Raw genomic sequence first — 23,297 nt, 5'->3', positions numbered from 1 at the left:
ATCCCAGGCAATTCTAATTTTTTCCCCTTACATTGTTATTTAGAAATTTGCTTATCATTTTAGAGAAGAAATAGTCACTTCAACATATGCCTGTTCGAGATTCAGCAGATTTAAAATCCAATGTTTTGTTTTGATTTAACGTAATAAACTGCGGAACGCTTAGCGCTGATTTTATACTTGCTATTATTTTATACATATTATTTTACAGAAACACACTGCATAGAAGCGAGCTTGTCCATGCCGATGTGAGACCTATCTGGGTTACTCCAAGTACCTATTCAACCACCTTTTAAACATTGTTTCTTTTTATTTATTGGCATAAATCCCCCAAAAACCAAGAACTTTCTACAGCGGCACAATTGAGAGCATTCTGACTGGCTGCAACACTGCCTGCTATGGGAATTGTGATTTCCTCAATCGCAGGACCCTGCAAAGAGTGGTGCGGACAACCCAGCGCATCTGTAGATGTGAACTTTCCAGTATTCAGGACATTTACAAAGACAGGTGAGTAAAAAGGGGCCAAAGGATCATTTGGGACTCGAGTCGTCCCAACCACAAACTGTTCCAGCTGCTACCATCCGGGAAATGGTACTGCAGCATAAAAGCCAGGACCAACAGGCTCCGGGACAGCTACTTCCACCAGGCCATCAGACTGCTTATTTCATGCTGACACAACTGTATTTCTATGTTATATTGACTGTCCTGTTGTACAGACTATTTATTATAAATTGCACAATGCACATAAAGATTTTTACTCATGTATATGAGGGATGTAAGTACTAAAGCCAAGTCAAATCAATTCAATTCAATAAGCCCTTCTGGTCCTTCAAGCCATGCCACCCAGCAATACCCCAATTTAATACTAGCCCAATAATGGGACAATTTACAATGATCAATTAACCTAGCACCCAGTACATCTTTGGAATGTGGGAGGAATCTGAAATACCCAGAGGAAATGCACATGGTCACTGGGAGAACATACAAACTCCTTACAGGCAGTGGTGGGAAATGAACCCACAAACAAGAGAACATCTGCAGATGCTGGAAATCCCAGCAACACACACAGGAAGAGCTTCTTCCCTGAGGCTGTGACACTGCTGAACCTCTAATCACAGCGCTAAGCAGTATTGCATCTGTATTGTACTGTCTCAGTACTTTTATATTTGTGTGCTGTAGCACTTTTTTATTCGCAGTTATTTTGTAAATAACATTATTCTTTGCATTTCTGGTCAGATGCTAAATGCATTTCATTAGCTTTGTATCTGTACTCGGCACAATGACAATAAAGTTGAATCTAATCTAAAAATGCTGGAGGAACTCAGCGGGCCAGGCAGCATCTATGAAAAAAAGTACAGTCGACTTTTTGGGCTGAAACAATTTGGCAAGACGTTGGAAGTGAACCCGGGTCGCATTGTGCTAACGACTACATTACCATGCTCCTCCCCAATTGTAATTGCATCTCCCTCTACAACTTCCTCTGATAATTCACTCTAGATACTCAGCACTCTCTCGGAAAACACCTAACTCTCAGATCTGCTTAAATGTCTCCGCTCTCATCTTAAACCAGTGCCCTCTAAATTCTAGAGTTCCCTGCCTATAAAAAATGATCCCATCTACACCTCTCATTATTTTATAAACATTTTAAAGTCAATTTAAACTAAAGTTAGAACTTCTTTCTGTTTCTAAGTTTTACTTGTTTTCCTGTCATGGGATGGTTGTGTAAATATGCTGCACTCTATCAGCTCTATGACACGCTGTGCTGCTTTGTAAAATAAGAATAAATAATAATAAAAATTTGGAAAAAAAGTCAAACAAAATAAACCCAGACTATCCAATGTATCATTTTTCTTCCAGCCCTCCATTCCAGGCAATAGTCTGGTGAATTTCTTATGCACTCTTTTGTACCCCATCTTTCTGCAGAGTGTTGATCAGAACCATACACAATAAATACTCTTAAGTGCAGTCTAGCCAGTCGTCTGTACAACTGCAATATGACCTCCCAACTCTCATTCCCAAAGCCTCAGCTTATGAAGGCGAACATAGCAAATGCCTTTTCACTACCTTATCCACCAGTTTTGTGGTAAATTTATATTTGAGATACTTTTTTTTTCTCTCCACATGCAATGCCTTACTTATTTAAGCCCTTTACTTCTACCGGGGCATAGGCCACCAACAGTATCTCGCCAGAGTCCTCTGTCCTAGCCAGTCTTTCACATCGTCTCCAGGGTGTAGCCCATCTTCTTGGTGATGAGGGATGAGGCTTTGGAGCTTCAGTGGAACTGGATTTTTATGGGATAGGGTCACTAAGCCCCATGCCCAACCCTCCCCCTTTTGGGACTGTCATGAATTTTGTGAATGAAACTAATATTTTTATATTTGCTTTGCAAATATCTTGTATTCTAGAGAGAGAGATAATGCAGATACAGAATGCTTTTTTATGTGTTCGTAAACCTTCGGTATTCCTTATGTTACAAAGAAACCAGATGTTATTATTCTGTCTGGAACCTTGGATGTCAGTCACCCAATTCAGATCCTGCTTTACTTCAACCCAAATGACAGACTCTGGGAATCCATGAGCAATATAGAGCCATACATTTATATAGCATGGAAACAGACCCTACAGCCTAGCTTTTCCATGTTGACCAAGTTGCCTACCAGTCAGTCCCATTTTCCTAGATTCATTGTTATACAGCAATGAAAATGGCCCTTCAGCCCAACGAGTCCATACCAACCCAGATTGACAGTGATTGGTCCATGTACTCGTCCAAAGGTCTTTTAAATGCAATTGTATGTGCATCTATAAGCATCACTCCCCACTAACATTTTAACTACATTCTACAGAGGCGTGGTTGAGAGTGTGTTGACCTTTTGCATCACAACCTGGTACTCCAGCGGCAGTGCTGTGGACAAAAAAGCCTTGCAGAGGGTGGTTAGGGGAGCAGAGAAGGTTATTGGGGTCTCCCTACCTTCTGTCCAAGACCTCTTTCAGAGTCGATGCCTCCAGAAGACACGGTACATCATTAAAAACCCCTCACACCCTCTCCATGAACTGTTTGTTCTTCTGCCATCAGGCAAACGTTACAGGAGCATCAAAGCTAAAACCACAAGGCTACTAAACAGCTTCCTCCCACAGGCAGTCAGACTGCTAAATAGCTGCTCCACCTGACTCTGCTTTGGACACTTTTAACTTGCACTGGACACTTATAACTGATTTAACTAATATGTGGCTGTTGTGTTTTACTATTAATTGTTATGTTTATTATTTAGTGTTGTGTTTGTTATGTTATGATTGCACTGCCCCTGAGGAACGCTGTCTCATTCTGCCCTGCAGAACTGATGTATGGTTAGAATGACAATAAAGTTTTTTGAATCTTTGAATCTACCACTTGCTCTGGCAACTCATTTCAACAGAACACCCTCTGTGTGGAAAGGTTATCCCAGGTGCCTTTTAAATCTCACTCCTCTCACCTTAAATCTATGCTTTCTAAATTTAGACTTCCTTAAGCTGAGGAAAAGATGGTGACTATTCAGAGAACCAGGAAAAAACGAAGACCCAGCCTAACCAGTCACTCCTGATATCACAATCCCTTCAGTCTGGTAACATCCTTATGATTTTTTTATGCATCGTTTCTAGCTTAATGGCATTATAAGACCATAAGACATAGGAACAGAATTAGACCATCTGGCCTATCAAGTCTGCTCCGCCATTCAATCATGGCTGATCCTTTTTTTCCTATCTCCTCCTCAACCTCAGTTCCCGGCCTTCTCCCCGTAATCTTTGATGCCATGTCCAATCAAGAACCTATCAATCTCGGCTTTAAATACACCCAACGACCTGGCCTCCACAGCTGCATGTGGCAACAAATTCCACAAATTCATCACCCTTTGGCTAAAGAAATTTCTCTGCATCTCTGTTTTAAATGGACACCCCTCTATCTTGAGGCTATGCCCTCGTGTCCTGGACTCTCCCACTATGCAAAACATCCTTTCCAAATCTACTCTGTCTATACCTTTAAACATTCAAAAGGTTTCAAAGAGATCTCCCCTCATCCTTCTGAATTCCAGCCAGTACAGACCCAGAGCCATCAAAAGTTCCCCGTTATTCTGTTATTGGCAACCAGAACTGCACACAATACTCCAGGTGTGATCTCATGAACATCTTGTGCAGTTGTAACATGACATCTGAACGGTGTGCGTGTGCACTCATCTTTTGCCACTAGCACACAAAGGAATTTAAACTGTGCACAAAAGGTTGTTACCCTCTACCTCGTGGGCATGTTAAGTATATTTCATGATTGTACACAATCACATTTCCCCTTCTGGTTTCTGATGTGGAGGGTATTGACAATGTGGAGTTTGCAATGATTTGTCTGCAGATTTTAGAACTGGTTTATTTATATTGTTTTTATTGAAGAAATTACTGATTCATTATGTCAAATTCCTAAGAAGCAAAGGACATGTAGCACAAAATAACTGCTAGTTTATTTAAAGTGGAATGGCTCAATGAAACAGTAGAAACTGCTACACTGAAAGCTCATGAGGTCAGGAACGTGCAGTTACAAGAAATATAGGAACTGGTGTTTAATACAGAAATTGGTGTTAGCTGCATATATTGTCATGATGCAAAAGTTGCTGGAAGATTTGCAAGTGGGAAGAAGTGGAGTGATATTTGGAAACTTGATTTTTTTTAAAGCATCATTTAGCAAGCAAATCATATATGGACAATGTGCAAAAGCTTCAGCAAGAAAATCCTTCATTACCTGCTACAGGGCTGTTAGTGCAGATGAACGTGAATGAAAACGATCAAATCCAGTTGAGATCAAAAGTTGTTATTGACAGTGTTTTGCTAGCTGTTAAAATGAATACCTCTATATATAAAATTCAGTGCCCACATGTTGTCATTGGGCAAAAAATTGCACAGCACAAGATTTTTGCGCACACTGATCATTAGAAATTAGAGGGAACATTGATCTCAACTCTTACGTTCAACATCGTAATTAATGATGACAAGCACGCCAAATGCCCTCTTGAGCATGGATCTACTTGTATCACGACTTTCACGGAACTATGTACTTGTACCCTTAGGTCTCTGCAATACTTTCCCAGGGCCTCCTGTTCACTCTATATGCCCTGGTTTAACTTCTTAAGATGCAAAACTTCACAATTGTCCAAGTTAAATGCAATCTACCATTCCTTGGCCTAATTTCCCAGTTGATCTTTAGATCCTGTTATAATCTTAACTAACATTCTTCACTGTTCACTACACTACCAGTTTTGGCATTGTCTCCAAACTAACTAACTATATTCTCAACGAAATTGCAACTATAGAGGACTAACAACATTGGACCCAGCACCACCCTTATGGCAGCCTCCAAAATACTCTCTGAAGAGGTTTCTTTCATTTTGGGAGCACACAGGGCATTCAAAGAAGTATCTTTGGGACAGTACTTCTGGGAAACCAGAGATCTGATATGAAATAGTCCTCAGATGCAACAAAACCGTTTGGGCTTCTCCAATCTTATCGCCAGCATCAGCATCTTTTTACAGTGTTAAGTAGTGTATTTCACATAAAATTTAACACACAGTTTTTGTGTGCAGCCAACATTTCATATGTTACAGTCAATACATGGTTGTATATTGCAACTTTTAAATCATATCACACGTCTGTGGGTTTGGATCAGGTTGGGTGTAAATTCTGTATCAAGTGTGTTCAATATAATTGAAATATGAAGGAAATATCACTCGATTGCATTATTATATGGGCTCGTGTTTAAAATGGGGGTACAATCGAGCAGGTCTCCACACCTGGTGTGCAAAGGAATTTAGGCGGAGGTAGCTTGAAAAGGAAATTACATGCAAGTCTTTTGTGTCTATTATATGCAGTGTTTTGTGTAACAGCGTGTATGGGCATCTAGTGAAATACAAAAATAAAAAGTTTAGCCTCCTTTCCTCCAAAACTTCTATTTTTAAAAAAAATTCAATTACTTTGCAGTTTTACCGTTTTCTATATAGAGATTGCCCAACCGCATTGTACAGAAATTTGTGTATGAAAATAGCATTGATGTTAAAACGCAAACTGCAAGCGCCAACGTTCTTTGGCCTACTTTACCTCCATTTTTGAACTATAGTTGTTTTGTGCGTTTATTTCTTTCTTTTGTTTGTTTTTAGTTTCTCAGAGATAGTTGAAACTTCAGAATCAGGACTCTTTCTCACAGGAACGCGGCCTGCAGCCGGCGGCTGGCGGGAGCCCGCATTGGCGGCGAGCACACGTGATGCATGCGCAATGTCGGGGCGTGCGCGATCCCTGGCTGCAGGCCGCTGGAGAGATTGCCAGGATCCCACGGTGACTCTGATCTGCTGAAAAGCAGCTTTTCCGCGCTCGCACGGAACCGCCGGAGTTGCCAACTCGGCTTCATATACTTTTCTTCAGCTGGTTGATATTAAAGAAAATAAAAAGTGTAACTGCGAGAGCCGGGAAGTGGCCGGGTGGAGGCCGCAAAGCCTGGGCCTCAGGTCTGATGTCAGGGGAGAGGCAAACCGGTTCCTTGCATCACTGGTGGCTGAGGGCCGCCGGTCACAAGTAAACATTTTGTTCTTGCGGTGCGGGCCAGTTCTTGAAGACTGAAGATCTTTTGGAGTCGGTGCTTTATTAGTATAGGTGTGCAACATCAACATGTACAACAGTGCGGTGCCACCCCGGTGGCTGCACTGCCCAAGGAGAGGGCAACCCGTTGCAGGTGAGTTTCTGGAACGTAAAGTTTCCATGCTTGCATTTCCAAGTAATCCACGCAGTTGCGATGCGCACACTTGTGGATTTCTTGAGATACAAAACTTGTGGATGTCTGCTCGGTCCCCAATAAAGCGAGGAATCGAAATTACCTTGGTAGTTTAGCATCAATAGGAAACTTTATTGGGAAGGTATCAAAGGCAGAAAGTTTTCTAAATACTGCGGATGTGATCCTAATTCTGAGTGGAACTAGTGTATCATTTCTCTCCTCTTCGCTGTTAGCAAGATGCCCACATTGTCTTTGTATGGTAATTAAACGTCATTGTAATCCATTTATTTTAAGTGAGATCGATAACAGAATATTTATGCATTTATTGACACATGAGTATCAAGCGATTTGTGACGCCTTCTAGTGCTTGAAATTTTTGGGGTCAGACAGTTGCATTGCTTCAGCAGAGAACTGTAAGCGTGAATGGATGCCAGGTAAAATGAAGATGAACAGTTTTTTTTACTATATTGTGTGATTCATATGTATTCCTGTCACTCCTGTGATCCTTAAAGACTTGGAAGAAATTTACCGAAACAGTTGAATTGGAGAGGGAAGTGTTGTCACGTTAAGTAATACAGAAAACAACAATCACATTCCCATGATACCATTCACCGGACTGTTGAGGTGCTGATTTATGAATGTGGTTGTTAGCTGGTGACCTAGAATGCGTGGGGTAATAGACACTTGGACTTTAAATTGAAATTAGGGAAGGGACAAGGCAATATTGCAGGGCAGCAAAATGGATAATGAGAGTGTTGAGAAGAAATGTTAAAATAAGATATCTTCATATAGAATGGAGTGGGGAGGAAATGATAAAAAGGGTATAGTTGAAGATATCACAGTTGAGTGCATGAAGCATTAGTAACAAGATAGGCAAATTAATGGCCCAAATAAAAGTCTGGATATGGAACACATTAACTCCATTTGCCCTGACATCCTTGACCCACTGCAATTCACCTGTCAAAACAGGAAGTGAAGGTGCCACTTCCTTGCCCCTACACTCATCTCTGAACCATTGGACAGTAAAGACACCTATGTTGGACTATTGCTTATTGACTACAGCTCTGGCTTCACTACTGTAATTCCAAGTAAATTCATCTCCAAAGTGCTAGACCAGGGACTCAACACCTCCCTTTGCAATTAGATCCTTGACTTCCTGCTGTGCAGAGTCCTTACTTCCTGAGATTAGTAAGGATAGACAGCGGCACTTTCACAGTGATTATCAACACAGGTGCCCCATGAAGCTGCATCTTCAGCCTCAGCCTCTACTCTACATGCTGTATAGTCACAACAACATGGGCAGATTTGAGAAATTTGCAGGTGATATCTCAAATGAGTCAGAGTACAGAAAGGAGAAAGAGGGCCTAGTGACATGGTGTCAGCAAAACAAAAGATCTGGCCATAGACTTCAGGAAGGGGGCAGTGCACATGCTCCTGTCTATATCAACAGTGCTGAGGTTGAGAAAGTTGGGAACTTCAGGTTCCTAGGAGTGGACATCACAACAGCCTATACTGCTCCAACCAGCTTGACAACATGATCAAGAAAGCCCACCATCTCCTACTTAGAGGACAAAGGAAATTTGGCTTGTCTCCTTTAACCCTCACCAGCTTTTACTGATGCACGGTAGAAAGCATCCTATCCACATGCATCGTGACTTGGTATGGCAACTGCTCTGCTTGTGACCGCAAGAAACTGTAGAGAGTTTTGGATATGACTCAGCACATCACAGAAACCAGTCTCTCCCCTCCATGTACTCCATCTACACTTCTCACTGCCTCAGTAAAGCAGTCAACATAATCAAAAACTCCGCCTACTCCCCCCACCCCTTTGGGCTGAACATACGAAAGGGTGAAAGCACATCTAAGGACAACTGTTATAAGACCATTAAATGGTCTTAAGATAGACTTTTGACGTGGTCTACTCATTGTGACCTTGTTAAACTGTGCTGCACTTCTCTAACTGTAGCACTTTATTCTGTACTATTATCACTTTACCATCTACTACCTAAATGCACCTTTGTGATGAAATGATCTGTATGAATGGCATACAAGATGTGTTTTTCACTGTACCTTGGGACATCTGACAATAATGTGAGATGTGGCAGCCTTGGGAGAACGCCCCTCTCCCGCAGAGTCACATCTGCCAGAAGTGCATACGGCTGGGTGATCTGGAAGACCGTGTAAGGAATCGAGCAGCACCTGGATGACCTTCGACTCATAAGGGAGAATGAGGCAGTCATAGATGAGAGCTACAGGGAGGTAGTCACACCGAGGCTGTCGGAAGCAGGTCGTTGGGTGACAGTCAGAGGGGGGAAGCGAAGGTGAGCAGACAGGAAGTGCAGAGCACCCCTGTAGCCATTCCCCTGAATAATAAGTTTACTGTCCTGGATACTGTTGGCGGGGACGACCGACCAGGTGTGAGCCATGGTGGCAGGGCATCCAGCACTGGGTCTGACCCGGTGGTGCAGAAGCGTGGGACGGAGAAGAGGAGAGCTGTTGTCATTGGAGACTCTATAGTCAGGGGAGCAGACAGGAGATTTTGTGGATGTGAGAAGGACACCCGCATGGTTTGTTGCCTCCCGGGTGCCAGGGTCCAGGATGTCTCTGACCGGGTGCACGACATCCTGGTACGAGAGGGAAAGCAACCAGAAGTCATGATACATGTTGGGACCAACGACATAGGCAGGAAGAGGGATGAGGTCCTGAAGTGTGAGTTTCGGGAACTAGGCGAGAGGCTGAAGAACAGGACCTCAAGGGTGGTGTTCTCAGGATTGCTGCCAGTACTACGTGACAGTGATGGTAAGAATTGGAGGAGATGGCAGTTGAATACGTGGCTGAAGAGTTGGTGCAGGGAGCAGGGTTTTAGATTTTTGGATCATTGGGATCTCTTCTGGGGAAGGTGGGACCTGTACAGATTGGATGGGTTGCACCTGAACTCGAGGGGGAGCAATATCCTTGCAGGTAGGTTTGCTAGCATGGTTCGGGAGGGTTTAAACTAATTTGCAAGGGGGATGGGACCCAGAGCGATAGAGCAGAGAAAGAAGTGCATGGAGTAAAGCCAGATCTAACATATAGAGAGGCTTTGAGGAAAGAGAAGGAGAATAAATGGTGTAAAGACAGTAAGGTAGAAGGGCTGAAATGTGTGTACCTCAATGCAAGAAGCATCAGGAACAAAGGTGATGAACTGAGAGCTTGGATACATACATGGAATTATGATGTAGTGGACATTACAGAGACTTGGCTGGCACCAGGGCAGGAACGGATTCTCAACATTCCTGGATTTCAGTGCTTTAAAAGGGATAGAGAGGGCGGAAAAAGGGGAGGAGGGGTGGCATTACTGGTCAGGGATACTATTACAGCTACAGAAAGGGTGGGTAATGTAGCAGGATCCGCTTTTGAGTCAGTATGGGTGGAAGTCAGGAACAGGAAGGGAGCAGTTGCTCTACTGGGGGTATTCTGTAGGCCCCTTGGTAGCAGCAGAGATACAGATTGGGAGGCAGATTTTGGAAAGGTGCAAAAATAACAGGGTTGTTATCATGGGTGACTTTAACTTCCCTAATATTGATTGGCACCTGATTTGTTCCAAGGGTTTAGATGAGGCAGAGTTTGTAAGTGTGTCCAGGATGGATTCCTGTCACAATATATGGACAGGCCGACTAGGGGGGATGCCAACAATATATGGACAGGCCGACTAGGGGGGATGCCATACTAGATCTAGTACTAGGTAATGAACCGGGTCAGGTCACAGATCTCTCAGTGGGTGAGCATCTGGGGGACAGTGACCACCGCTCCCTGGCCTTTAGCGTTATCATGGAAAAGGACAGAATCAGAGAGGACAGGAAAATTTTTAATTGGGGAAGGGCAGATTATGAGGCTATAAGGCTAGAACTTGCGGGTGTGAATTGGGATGATGTTTTTGCAGGGAAATGTACTATGGACATGTGGTCGATGTTTAGAGATCTCTTGCAGGATGTTGGGGATAAATTTGTCCCGGTGAGGAAGATAAAGAATGGTAGGGTGAAGGAACCATGGGTGACAAGTGAGGTGGAAAATCTAGTCAGGTGGAAGAAGGCAGCATACATGAGGTTTAGGAAGCAGGGATCAGATGGGTCTATTGAGGAATATAGGGAAGCAAGAAAGGAGCTTAAGAAGGGGCTGAGAAGAGCAAGAAGGGGGCATGAGAAGGCCTTGGCGAGTAGGGTAAAGGAAAACCCCAAGGCATTCTTCAATTATGTGAAGAAAAAAAGTATGACAGCAGTGAAGGTAGGACCGATTAGAGATAAAGGTGGGAAGATGTGCCTGGAGGCTGTGGAAGTGAGCGCGGCCCTCAATGAATACTTCTCTTCAGTATTCACCAATGAGAGGGAACTTGATGATGGTGAGGACAATATGAGTGAGGTTGATGTTCTGGAGCATGTTGATATTAAGGGAGAGGAGGTGTTGGAGTTGTTAAAATACATTAGGACGGCTAAGTCCCCGGGGCTTGATGGAATATTCCCCAGGCTGCTCCACGAGGCGAGGGAAGAGATTGCTGAGCCTCTGGCTAGGATCTTTATGTCCTCGTTGTCCACTGGAATGGTACTGGAGGATTGGAGGGAGGCAAATGTTGTCCCCTTGTTCAAAAAAGGTAGTAGGGATAGTCCGGGTAATTATAGACCAGTGAGCCTTACGTCCGTGGTGGGAAAGCTGTTGGAAAAGATTCTTAGAGATAGGCATTTAGAGAATCATGGTCTGATCGGGGACAGTCAGCATGGCTTTGTGAAGGGCCTATCATGTCTAACAAGCCTGATGGAGTTCTTTGAGGAGGTGACCAGGCATATAGATGAGGGTAGTGCAGTGGATGTGATCTATATGGATTTTAGTAAGGCACTTGACAAGGTTCCACACGGTAGGCTTATTCAGAAAGTTAGAAGGCATGGGATCCAGGGAAGTTTGGCCAGGTGGGTTCAGAATTGGCTTGCCTGCAGAAGGCAGAGGGTGGTGGTGGAGGGACTACATTCAGATTGGAGGATTGTGACTAGTGGTGTCCCACAAGGATCTGTTCTGGGACCTCTACTTTTCGTGATTTTTATTAATGACCTGGATGTGGGGGTAGAAGGGTGGGTTGGCAAGTTTGCAGACGACACAAAGGTTGGTGGTGTTGTAGATAGTGTTGAGGATTGTCAAAGATTGCAGACAGACATTGATCGGATGCAGAAGTGGGCTGAGAAGTGGCAGATGATGTTCAACCCGGAGGTGGTACACTTTGGAAGGACAAACTCCAAGGCAGAGTACAAAGTAAATGGCAGGATACTTGGTAGTGTGGAGAAGCAGAGGGATCTGGGGTACATGTCCACAGATCCCTGAAAATTGCCTCTCAGGTGGATAGGGTGGTTAAGAAAGCTTATGGGGTGTTAGGTTTCATAAGTCGAGGGATAGAGTTTAAGAGTCGTGATGTAATGATACAGCTCTGTAAAACTCTGGTTAGGCCACACTTGGAGTACTGTGTCTATTTCTGGTCGCCTCACTATAGGAAGGATGTGGAAGCACTGGAAAGGGTACAGAGGAGACTTACCAGGATGCTGCCTGGTTTAGAGAGTATGCATTATGATCAGAGATTAAGGGAGCTAGGGCTTTACTCTTTGGAGAGAAGAAGGATGAGAGGAGACATGGTAGAGGTGTACAAGGTAATAAGAGGAATAGATAGAGTGGATAGCCAGCGCCTCTTCCCCAGGGCACCACTGCTCAATACAAGAGGACATGGCTTTAAGGTAAGGGGTGGGAAGTTCAAGGGGGATATTAGAGGAAGGTTTTTTACTCAGATAGTTGGTGCCCTGGAATGCGCTGCCTGAGTCAGTGGCGGAGGCAGATACACTAGTGAAGTTTAAGAGACTACTAGACAGGTATATGGAGGAGTTTAAGGTGGGGGCTTATATGGGAGGCAGGGTTTGAGGGTCGGCACAACATTGTGGGCCAAAGGGCCTGTACTGTGCTGTACTATTCTATGTTCTATAATAAACCAATTTACCTATTAAAGTTGGTTCCATCCAAAAACTGTTATAGAGACACGGTTTCAAGTGACCAAGTTTGGGAATTAAATACTTTTAGAAGTGGGAAGCAAAATTGTAAAGGAGAGCTACCCTTATAATAAAAGATGGGATAAAATGCAGTAGGGAGAAAGAATCTGAATTTGGAAAACTAAGTAGAATCAATTTGGGTGAAGCTAAGAAAGCAGGGGATAAATAATACTGGTGTGAGTTCACTGTTTACTCTCAGACAAAAAGTACTGTAGTAATGTAGAACAAAGAATCATTCAGGAAAATGTGAGATGTATGTACTTGACACAGACTGGGTAAACCAAATTAGCAGCAATATTATGGAGGGTAATTTCACAGCATTTTTGATGAGGAATCAACCACAGTATGGACTTTTTTGGTTTAGAATTGTGCAATGAAAAAGGAAGTAGTTAATAATTTTGTGCTTATAGCATTTTTTTTGTTTCAATTTGAGTTGTACAGAGAATATGGAAAGGTTTCTGATGATATAGATAGATTAAGGCACTACAGTGCTGCTACTTAACATCCACGCATCCAAGCTTGATCTTGACTTTGGATGCTCTGTCAGAGTTTGCACATTCTTGTGATTGCAGAGTCTCTGCTAGATTGATTCCCTTCAAAAGATGTGTTTGTAGATTAACTAGCTATTGTAAATTGCCTGTTGATGTAAATAATGAAGGAATCAAAAATTAATTGATCGGGATAGGAGAGAATTAATTGCAGGGAACTAAAGGGAATGGGACTGATGGATTGTTTTGCTAGGGGCTGGCATGGGCTCTCTCTGTAAGAAAGTGGGTGAGAGCATAGCAGTTGGAACATAACATGAGATTATGGTTGGGGTCAGGGTTTGAGAATTTGATCATAAAATTTAAAAATGGAATTTTTTAACATGGTGAGAGCTGGAAATTAATTCATTGGTCCCTCGTAGCTGGTTACTGGAAGTTAATGTGCAGATACACCAGGTAATGAGGAAGGCAAAGTACATGCTGGTCATTATACTTGTACTCAAGTTCTCTTGCAATAAAAAATCTCTCTGCATCAACATTGGGCCCTCAATGAGAATGCATTTGAGAAAATGCACTGGCCTTGTTTCCCTGGCTAAAGGTGAATAGAGTACAGTGAGTGTCAGATTAATTTCTGGGATGGGAGAATTGTTATTGGGAGTGATTAATCAGAGCAAACAGGTGTTTTCTTCTAAATAAATGAATGTTGATCTCATTGCTACATGTAAAATTATTATAGAAGTTGACAGGATAGCTTCAAGTATCACACACAAAATGCTGGTGGGACGCAGCAGGCCAGACAGCATCCATAGGAAGAAGCACAGTCGATGTTTCAGACCGAGACCCTTCGTCAGGAAGGGTTTCAGTTGTTCTGCACCCTAAATCCGGCTATTGGTGCATTCTGCATCCCCATCACTGCTGTTTCACCATGCTTAAAATCTAGGGACCCCGCTCACATCCAAGCCTAGAATTAGCCAGACGCCAAATCATCAGGATTTCCGAATAATTGGATGATGGATTATTGGAGATTTTACTATATTGTAGGGAATTGTGTAGTATGGAGTAAATGTAGAAAATTGGCATTTATGTAAAAGATTGGACATGATCCAGGCATGCTCTTAGCAGCAGAGCAGTGGCAATGGGTTGAATGTAAAAGTTAATTTTGGTCCCTTCCAGAGTGGGACTTCTGTATAGTTGCCAAGGAAATGAACTGCAAGGATAAAGAAGTATTTCATACAATTTCAATCTCCTTATATACTTGTATAGGCATTTTAAGTGAAAGTTCACAATATTGATCTCCAGCTTGACTGGTTTGACCTGTAAGGCAAGGTTGAGCAGAGTGGTCTCTGGAGTTTAAAAGAAAGAGAGGTAGTTTTCATTGAAATGTTAAGAATTCTTAATACAACAGAATGTCTGAGCATGATGCTCATATTAATGAGGAAGAAGGCAATTCTGGAAGCGGCAGAAAAAGGCTTTGGCCACTGCCTGAGATGAGGAGAAATTTCTTCTGATAAATGTCAGTCTTTGAGATTCTGTCCCCGGAGGGTTATGGATGCTGAATTTTGCAAGAGAGATTAGACTATAGGGAAACTGAAAGTCATTAATAGTAATCAGGTAGAAGGCGGTGGATGGGTCAGGTTATTAAAAGATCATGTTTGAGTGGTCCTAACTCTCACCCTTATTCCTGCTTATTATTTTGTATGTTCACAATCATTGGCTGTCTGTAGTTGAAAAATCTCAGTCTTGGATGTACTTAATGATTCAGTATCTACTGCTTTCTGCAGTGGAAAATTCCATAGATTGACAATCTTCTGATCTCATTTTAATATATGGATGAAGATGAAAAAAGCCAGGATAAGCTTAGCAATAATTGGTTGAAATGTAGACATGGGTTGACCTGATCCTTGCAGTAATCCAGCTTGACATTTCCAACTCCTCCTGGAATCTATATAGTCTTCAGTGAGGGTTGAAATGGGATTCTTCCTTCCTTCTCTTATTTGTATATCTGTGCACTTGTAATGCTACTGTGACACTGTAATTTCTTTGTGATCAATAAAGTATCTACCTATCTATCTCTAGGGGTGAGGTGGTATAGTCTAAAAGCCAAGGCAAGTAATGCAAAGATTGGGAATATTCTTCTTCAATCCCTCCAGATTATTTCTGGACATTTAAGTTCACTTTGTGTCTAAATTACCAAATGCATAAATTAATGAGCTATGACTTAAAAATTGTAATGAACAGTATTTCGTAATCACTTGTAAGGAACTGATGTCAGCATCAGGATTGTATGCCATAATATGCTAACTATTGACTATGTTATCCTTTGATACACTAATGAACAGTGAGATACAATCATCTTTATGAACTGCCTAAAAATGTGTTTCTATTTTTAAAGGTGTTTTATGATTATGGCATATTATTGAATGATCTTCAATAGATCAAGAATATAATACCTGCCCTGCAAACCTTGCAAAATCTGCTTTTGGAGTATCTGGAGACTGGTGTTTAAAATTAGGAGATGTGTCCAACAAACATATTTGAGATCAATTTGACATAATCTAAGAGAAAGGTTTGATTGATCTTGGAGCAGGTTAAGAGGTCGGCGCAACATCATGGGCTTAAGGACCTGTACTGTGCTATAATGTTCTATGACTAAATGAACAGAATTATACCTTGTATAGCTAATGTGCCAGACCTCATTATTATAATTCCAGGATATTTCCCATTGCATGAGGAAAGATAGACAAGGCATGGTTGTTAAATGGTATTTAGGTGCGTAGTTGTGGCTCTGGGTCTCACACACACCCACTCCAAGTTGTCTGGCAGCGGGTAATACATGAAGAAGGAAATTTCCTGATTGCCATCTAGTGTCCTCCCTTGGGTGGTGAATCTATTGAACAGCATTTGGAAGAAATACTGGGAGTAGCAAACCACAATATGTATTTGATGGGGACTTTAATCCCTTCTCCAAGAGTGGTTCATCAGTACTGGCAATGACTCAGTCCTGAAGGACATAACTGCCAGACTTGGTCTGAAAACACCCTTAGCTGTTATTTGTTGATTATGCATCTGTTCATGTTGACATTAAGTGTGACCACAGTTTATGAGAGACACTCCTTTTTTTTCATATGAAGGATACCTTTTTTCATGTGTGGTATATTAATTAGTGTTAAAGAAATTGTCACAGAACAGATCTGGGCATCAATGAGGCACTGTGGCCATTAGCAGAGGTCGAATGGCATTCAATCACAATCAATAACTTAATGTTTGGCAGCTTCTGTTCCTCTAATTCATTGCCATCAAGCCAGGAGATCAATGTCAGTTCAATGAGGAGTGCAGAAGAACACACTGGAACAGTACCATCCATACCTAAAAGAGAGTTGCCATATGATAAAGCTACAGCACTGGACAGTATGCAAGCTAAACAACATGAGTAAGCCTGATGTTGTCATACTCTCAGAGCTATTCTTTGTGCAGCTATTTTCTGTATTTATGGTGAAGGTTTTCCAGTCGCTTAAGAGCTGCTCCATGAAGTATAGATTTTTCTGCAAGGTTCCATGATAGATAGCTCTTCACAGGCCATACCTCATTATTACTGTTAACCCTTAGACAATAGGGATGACAGAATTTCTTAACTGCCTTGACGTCGTAAACTTCTTTCGATCTACCCGATGCAAGGACACCACGTCCTACGGTGAATGTAACTTTAACTCCTTATTAGCAAGTTACCAGAGAGACCCCCCCCCCTTAAGCACTCTCTTGGGCTGCTCCGGGGGTCTCTGGTTTCTGAAGCAAATACAGTGCTTTTTATACGTATGCAGTCATGTACATAGATACTGGTGGGTGCACTCCCTTAGTTTCTGTACAGATGAGTATTGTTCAACTTATCAGCCATAAATTATTTGAGTAACAGCTCAACTTCCCTTATGTCTGGGAACAGCCAGACATAGTCTTACCCCTCAGAGTTTCCCACCCTTGAAACAAGCATTCGTTAGCTTATCTAGCAAGCGGTATGTTTCTTACAGCAGTTAATCAAACAAGGACTGAAGTTACAGGCAACACACATAAAAGTTGCTGGTGAATGCAGCAGGTCAGGCAGCATCTCTATGAAGAGGTACAGTTGACGTTTCGGGCCAAGACCCTTCATCAGGACTAACTGAAGGAAGAGCTAGTAAGAGATTTGAAAGTGGGAGGGAGAGGGGGAGATCCAAAACAATAGGAGAAGACAGGAGGGGGAGGGATGGAGCCAAGAGCTGGACAGTTGATTGCAAAAGGGATATGAGAGGATCATGGACAGGAGGCCTAGGGAGTAAGAAAGGGGGAGGGGGGAAGCCCAGAGGATGGCCGAGGAGTATAGTGAGAGGGACAGAGGGAGAAAAAGGAGAGAGAGAAAAAGAATGTGTGTATATAAATAAAAAATGGATGGGGTACGAAGGGGAGGTGGGGCATTAACGGAAGTTGGAGAAGTCAGTGTTCATGCCATCAGGTTAGAGGCTACCCAGACGGAATATAAGTTGTTGTTCCTCCAACCTGAGTGTGACTTCATCTTTACAGTAGAGGAGGCCGTGGATAGACATGTCAGAATGGGAATAGGACGTGGAATTAAAATGTATGGCCACTGGGAGATGCTGCTTTCTCTGGCGGACAGAGCGTAGGTGTTCAGCAAAACGGTCTCCCAGTCTGTGTCGGGTCTCGCCTATATATAGAAGGCCGCATTGGGAGCACCGGACGCAGTATATCACCCCAGCCGACTCACAGGTGAAGTATCGCCTCACCTGGAAGGACTGTCTGGGGCCCTGAATGGTAGTGAGGGAGGAAGTGTAAGGGCATGTGTAGCACTTATTCCGCTTATGAGAATAAGTGCCGGGATGGAGACCGATGGGGGGGGGTGGGTGGGAACGAATGGACAAGGGAGTCGCGTAGGGAGCGTCGCATACCAAGAATAATATCACCCGCTCAGCTTATCTTGTGAGAAACACTTGAATTTCTATGCTTTTTTCAAAGTCTTAGCCACTATGACCCTTACAAAATAGCCAGGGTCACAAGAGGCCTGCGAGATGCTAACTTCTTAACGTTATATTACATTCCCTCCTTTTATCATTTCATGATAATACATTCAGATTGGGGCCAAAAATGGATTTCTTAGCTCATGCAGACACATCTTGCAACATGTATTAATAAAAACTAATAACACACACATAGCATTAAGAGCGATTATAATTGTAATAAGCCCATGTAGCAAATAGGAACCCCAGGAACCTCCTAATAACCAACTTAACCACCCATTACCTGGTTTGGGACCTTGCCTGAAATCATCTAATTGTTTCTTAATAGACTGAATAGCATGTGTTATATGATTCGTTTGTGACGTGGGTGATATTCTTGTCCCCTACTAAGGCACATACTCCTCCTTGCTGAGCCAACTGGTAGTCTACAGCATACCGGATCTGTTGGGCATACAGTCGCAACTCTGCCAGCTTTTTATTTATGGCCTCCAGTCCTTCCATGGTATTGTTTCCCAGCACAGTCAGCCCATAAATAAGGTAGTTCCGATTTTTTGAGGCTATGGTCCCTGCTGAACCCCCTGCAGAGAGAGAACTCAGAAGCCCATGACCAAAAGAGGAGCCCAGCGGGACCAGATCCTTCCAGTCGGCACAGAGCTCCTTACTTACTGACCGTGCCACGAGTCTTCGTCGGACATGAGCCTTCTGGGGGCAGGGGACCGTGACTGGCCCAATCGTTCCCACTGCAAACAAGGCTGGTAGGTGGATGTGGCAGTGGTAAAAGTTCTGTTAAGAAGGAAAACGAATCTGTCCTTAGCCCGGTAGCATTTTATGGTAGACTTCCCTGCTCCCGTCATTTGTTTCTTCTGCCAGTCACCGGTTCCTGCATATGGATTAAAATCTGAAGAGTTATATGGGTATATCAGGGAACCTCTAGTAACATGTGTCCCGTTACACTTCCCACAGACCCTCTGTGGTCCCATGGTCCCATTAAAACACTGTTGTTCTGTACATGCACAACTAAACCATCCTCCTTGTATTCTGCATCTCCGGCGTATGCAATGAGTCATTGTGCAAGGGATATTGTTAGGAACCAGACCTACTACACAGCCCCAGCCTTCTCCTCCAAAACAGTAGGGGTAACTCTGTGTGTCAGAACAGTTGGCCTTTGTTCCTTTAGCGGGACGAGACCCAGTGCAGTTCGGTCTTGGGGATTTCCTTCTATTGTTGTATATAAGTTCTACACATTGCCCTATTGTCCCCTGCCGGAACCTGCCTGTCCTTCCTATGCAGGGGGTGTCCGAGGTATCAGTGGTGTACAGACTCTTAGGGTTCCATCCCAGGGTGGCTACAAACAAGGCTGATTTGGCAAGTGGATAACACACAGCACAATTACCATGCAGCTGCATATGGGTTTTATAAAACAGATTTTCCTCTAGAGCAGTCACCATAAAGGTGACGGCAATGATAAAGAGTCCAAGTCCAACCATCATCATTTTTCTTCCGGCGGCCATCGCTTGCAATCACTCAGATGAATCCAATGGCCGTGACCTTGTACATTTACCGCCGTGGGTGTCTGGAGAAGTATCTGGAGGGGTCCCTTCCACTGGGATCCAAGCTTGGGGCGCTCCCAATCCCTTCTCAGTACAGCATCTCCAGTTTTTAAGTCAGGCCACTCTGCCTCCGGTACTCTTTGTGGCTTGAATGCCTCCTGCACCTGCGAATGAAGAAACTTTAAAGAGGATGTTAACTGTCTGAAATACCTTTGTAACTCGCCCCCCCCCCATGATGTTGAGATCAGCTTGAGTCGGGGGTTGGGTATTGGCATCCCATGGGGTTCTTCCTGGGCGCCCATAAATGACCTCAGCGGCCGACACCCCAGTAGTTGAATGGAGTGTGATCCTCGTGGTACAGTGCCAACGGAAGAACTTTTAGTCAATTTAGGCCAGTTTCAGACATCAGTTTGGCCAATTTGTTTTTCAAGGTGTCATTAGCTCTTTCCAGTATGCCCGCTGCCCTAGGGTGGTAAGTACAGTGGAACTGTTGCTCGATATGCAGTACCTCACACAACTCCTTATTTATCCTTCCTACAAAGTGAGGACCATTATCTGAGCTTATCTGTCGGGATACCCCAAGTCTTGGTATGATCTCTGTGAGTACTGTTGAGGCTTTGTTCTTGGTGGTTGGATAGGCTTCAATCCATCTACTGAACACATCTACAACTATTAAACAATACTTGTAACATTGTACTCGCGGCAATTCAATAAAATCAAGCTGGATGCATTCAAAAGGACCACCTGGCAAGGGGGTTTTTCCTGAGGTACACTTTACTCCTTTTCCCGCATTCATTTTTTGACATATTAAACACGACCGTATTTTTTTTGTGTGCCGCCTCATTCAACCTAGGGTGCAACCAGGTGCGTAGCAAAATATTGCTCATTCCCTCCTTACCAAGGTGCGTATCAGTATGTAAGCCGTCAATAAGCATCGGTAATAAAGCGTCAGGTATACACACTTGGCCGACTGGAGTAAGCCAGAGGCCTGTTGACACAGAGTGCGAGTACCTATGCGTCTTCCATAATTGTTTTCCTGAGTCAGGGGTGTCCCCCTGGAATCGTTGCACAGCGCTCATGTCTGGAATACCCTATGTTGTTGTGTTCCGCTCGCAGGCCAAGGCCAGTTTCTCTGCTGTGGAGACAATGTGAATGGCTGTTCGCGCCACTAATTTGGCTTCCCCGAGTGATAGCGGAGGAATTGGAGAGGTGCGCTGAGCACTTAATAATAGCTAATTGTTTTGCGAGGATGGCCTTGAGGAGGTTCTTCACAAATGAGGCATTCTGAATAGGGGTTCCCATGGAAGTGAGAAGTCCCCGGTGTGCCCACAGTTGGCTGAAGTCATGGGCGACACCAAATGCATAGCGGGAGTCAGTAAAAATGTTGGCCACTCTATCTTCAGCCAAAATACAAGCTCTGGTCAGGGTAAAAAGTTCCGCTTTTTGGGCTGATACAGGGTCTGCAAGGATGCGGATTCAACTACAGCTAAGTTGTTTACAACCGCATAGCCGCTGAGGCGGGTGCCCTGCTCAGGAACAGAGGAACTACTGTCAATGTAAAGGATTAAACCTGCAGACGGGAAAGCTTTGTCCGAGAGATCCAGGCGGGGAGCAGTCAAAAAGTGGTTCCTCATTAAGCAGTCATGGGGTGGTTCTGTGAGGTCCTCAGGTGGGCTTTCTAAAAAGGTGGTGGGGTTGATGGTAGTGCAGTAGGCAAAGGTGAGAAGTGGGTTATTAAGGAGTGCTACCTCATATCTGTTCAATCTAACCTGGGTGAGGTGTTGGGTTTGATGGGAGGTCAAAAGTGCAGTTATAGTGTATGAGGAATAAACAACTACGGGCTGCTGCAGAGTTACGTTGGAGGCTGCTGTTACAAGAGAGTAAATGGCTGGGAGCATCTGTGAACATGGTGGGAGACCCCTTGCCACTGGGTCTAAGCAGGTGGAGAAATATGCCATTGGTCTTTTCCTATCTCCATGAGTCTGAGCAAGGACTGCTGTAGCGCAATCTTCCAGGACATTAACAAATAACTGGAAGGGGCGGTCATAGAGGGGACGTCCAAGAGCCGGAGCACTGGCCAACGCCTGTTTGAGTTAGTCGAAAGCGGCCCTTTGTTCTTGTGTGAGTTTGAAAAGTCCTGCCATCTGGCTGGATGCCAGGGGCAAGAGGTGCTTAGTTAGGAGGGCAACGTTGGGTAGCCACTGTCTGCAAAAGACCCAGGAAGGCCCTCATACTCTTTGGTATGGTTGGCGGTGGGGAAGGGCTGGCGAGCAACAGGTCATCCACATATTGGATAATGGATGACCCCCCTGGCAGCTGCAAGTCCTTAAGTTGGTTATGTAGAATTTGAGAGAAGATGGTCGGGGAGTGGACAAATCCTTGTGGAAGGCGTGTCCAAGTGTATTGCTGGCCTTGGAAAGTAAAGGCAAACAAATACTGGGAGTCGGGGGACAGTGGAATCGCAAAAAATGCATGCTGCAGGTCAATAATGGTGAAAATACATGAGTCCGCAGGGACATTACTGAGAATGGTGGCATGGTTGGGGACAACAGGGTGTAAAGGTTCAACTATCTCCCGTAAGTCTTGTAGCACATGCGACTCTGTCCATCCAGGTTTGGGGGCGGGTAGAATAGGGGTGTTACAAGGTGATTGGCAAGGGACCAAGATGCCCTGTTTGCAAAAAGCGTCCACCAGGGAAGTGATACTGTCAACAGCGTCCTTCCGGAGGGGGTATTGTGGAATGGAGAGCAGCTATGCTCCCTGTTTCACCCGAATTTGCACTGGGGTCACCCAGGTTAATCCTACCTCAACCTTTGATGCGGCCCATAAGTTAGGGGCTGGCTCATCCGAGGGGAGGCAGTGAGGCTAGTGATGATGGACACAGCCTGTTACCGAAAAAGGGGTAGGCTAATAAGTCAAAGTTTTATCTGGGAACATCTGGGGAGTTCCGAGGAGGCTCGGGTCTGCCTGTTCCGGCAGTCGGCAGGCTAGAAATCCTAACTACCTTGGTTTGTGTCCTGCAGCCACTGACAGGGTAATGTGGGGGGACACAAGACCCAACTGGCTCCATATCTCAGTAAGCACCTGAACTAATAATGCTGCTCCCTCCTTACCCTTTACGTCTCCCAGGACAGTAATGCTGACCATGTTGCCCACAAAGGGGGCATAATGGGTTTCTAATTCCTTTGAGACCCCTGAGGGGTCATATGCCAGTGTTACGTGTGGGTCGGGCACCTGCAAAGGTGGGTTGAAGTTTCCGGGACGAAGGTCCACAGCCCACCACTGAGGAGGATGGTGGACCCAAAAAGTCCTCTGGAGTCGGGACCACTAATAGTAATTCCAGCATCAAGACATTTCATTTTAAGTGGGACGGAGCACAGCAGGTCCCTCCCTGCTAGGTTAACTCTGAGGTCCAGAGTTTGGGCAA

The 23,297-nt window shown here is 44.0% G+C and overlaps 1 protein-coding gene across 1 annotated transcript in view; it reads left to right on the top strand.

Annotated features, from left to right (window-relative positions):
• The first annotated feature begins 6,263 nt into the window (after nt 1-6,263).
• The window catches only part of rngtt (RNA guanylyltransferase and 5'-phosphatase), a 384,105-nt gene continuing 367,071 nt past the window's right edge, over nt 6,264-23,297 (top strand). The window contains exon 1 of the mRNA XM_063040367.1: nt 6,264-6,737. Coding sequence (XP_062896437.1) covers nt 6,674-6,737 — 64 coding nt within the window. The 5' untranslated portion in view covers nt 6,264-6,673. The remainder of the gene's footprint in view (nt 6,738-23,297) is intronic.

Source organism: Mobula hypostoma, chromosome 2 (assembly GCF_963921235.1).
Source record: "Mobula hypostoma chromosome 2, sMobHyp1.1, whole genome shotgun sequence".
NCBI lineage: Eukaryota > Metazoa > Chordata > Chondrichthyes > Myliobatiformes > Myliobatidae > Mobula > Mobula hypostoma.
Note: the sequence above shows the minus strand (reverse complement) of the source record. Positions and strands in the feature narration are given on the sequence as shown.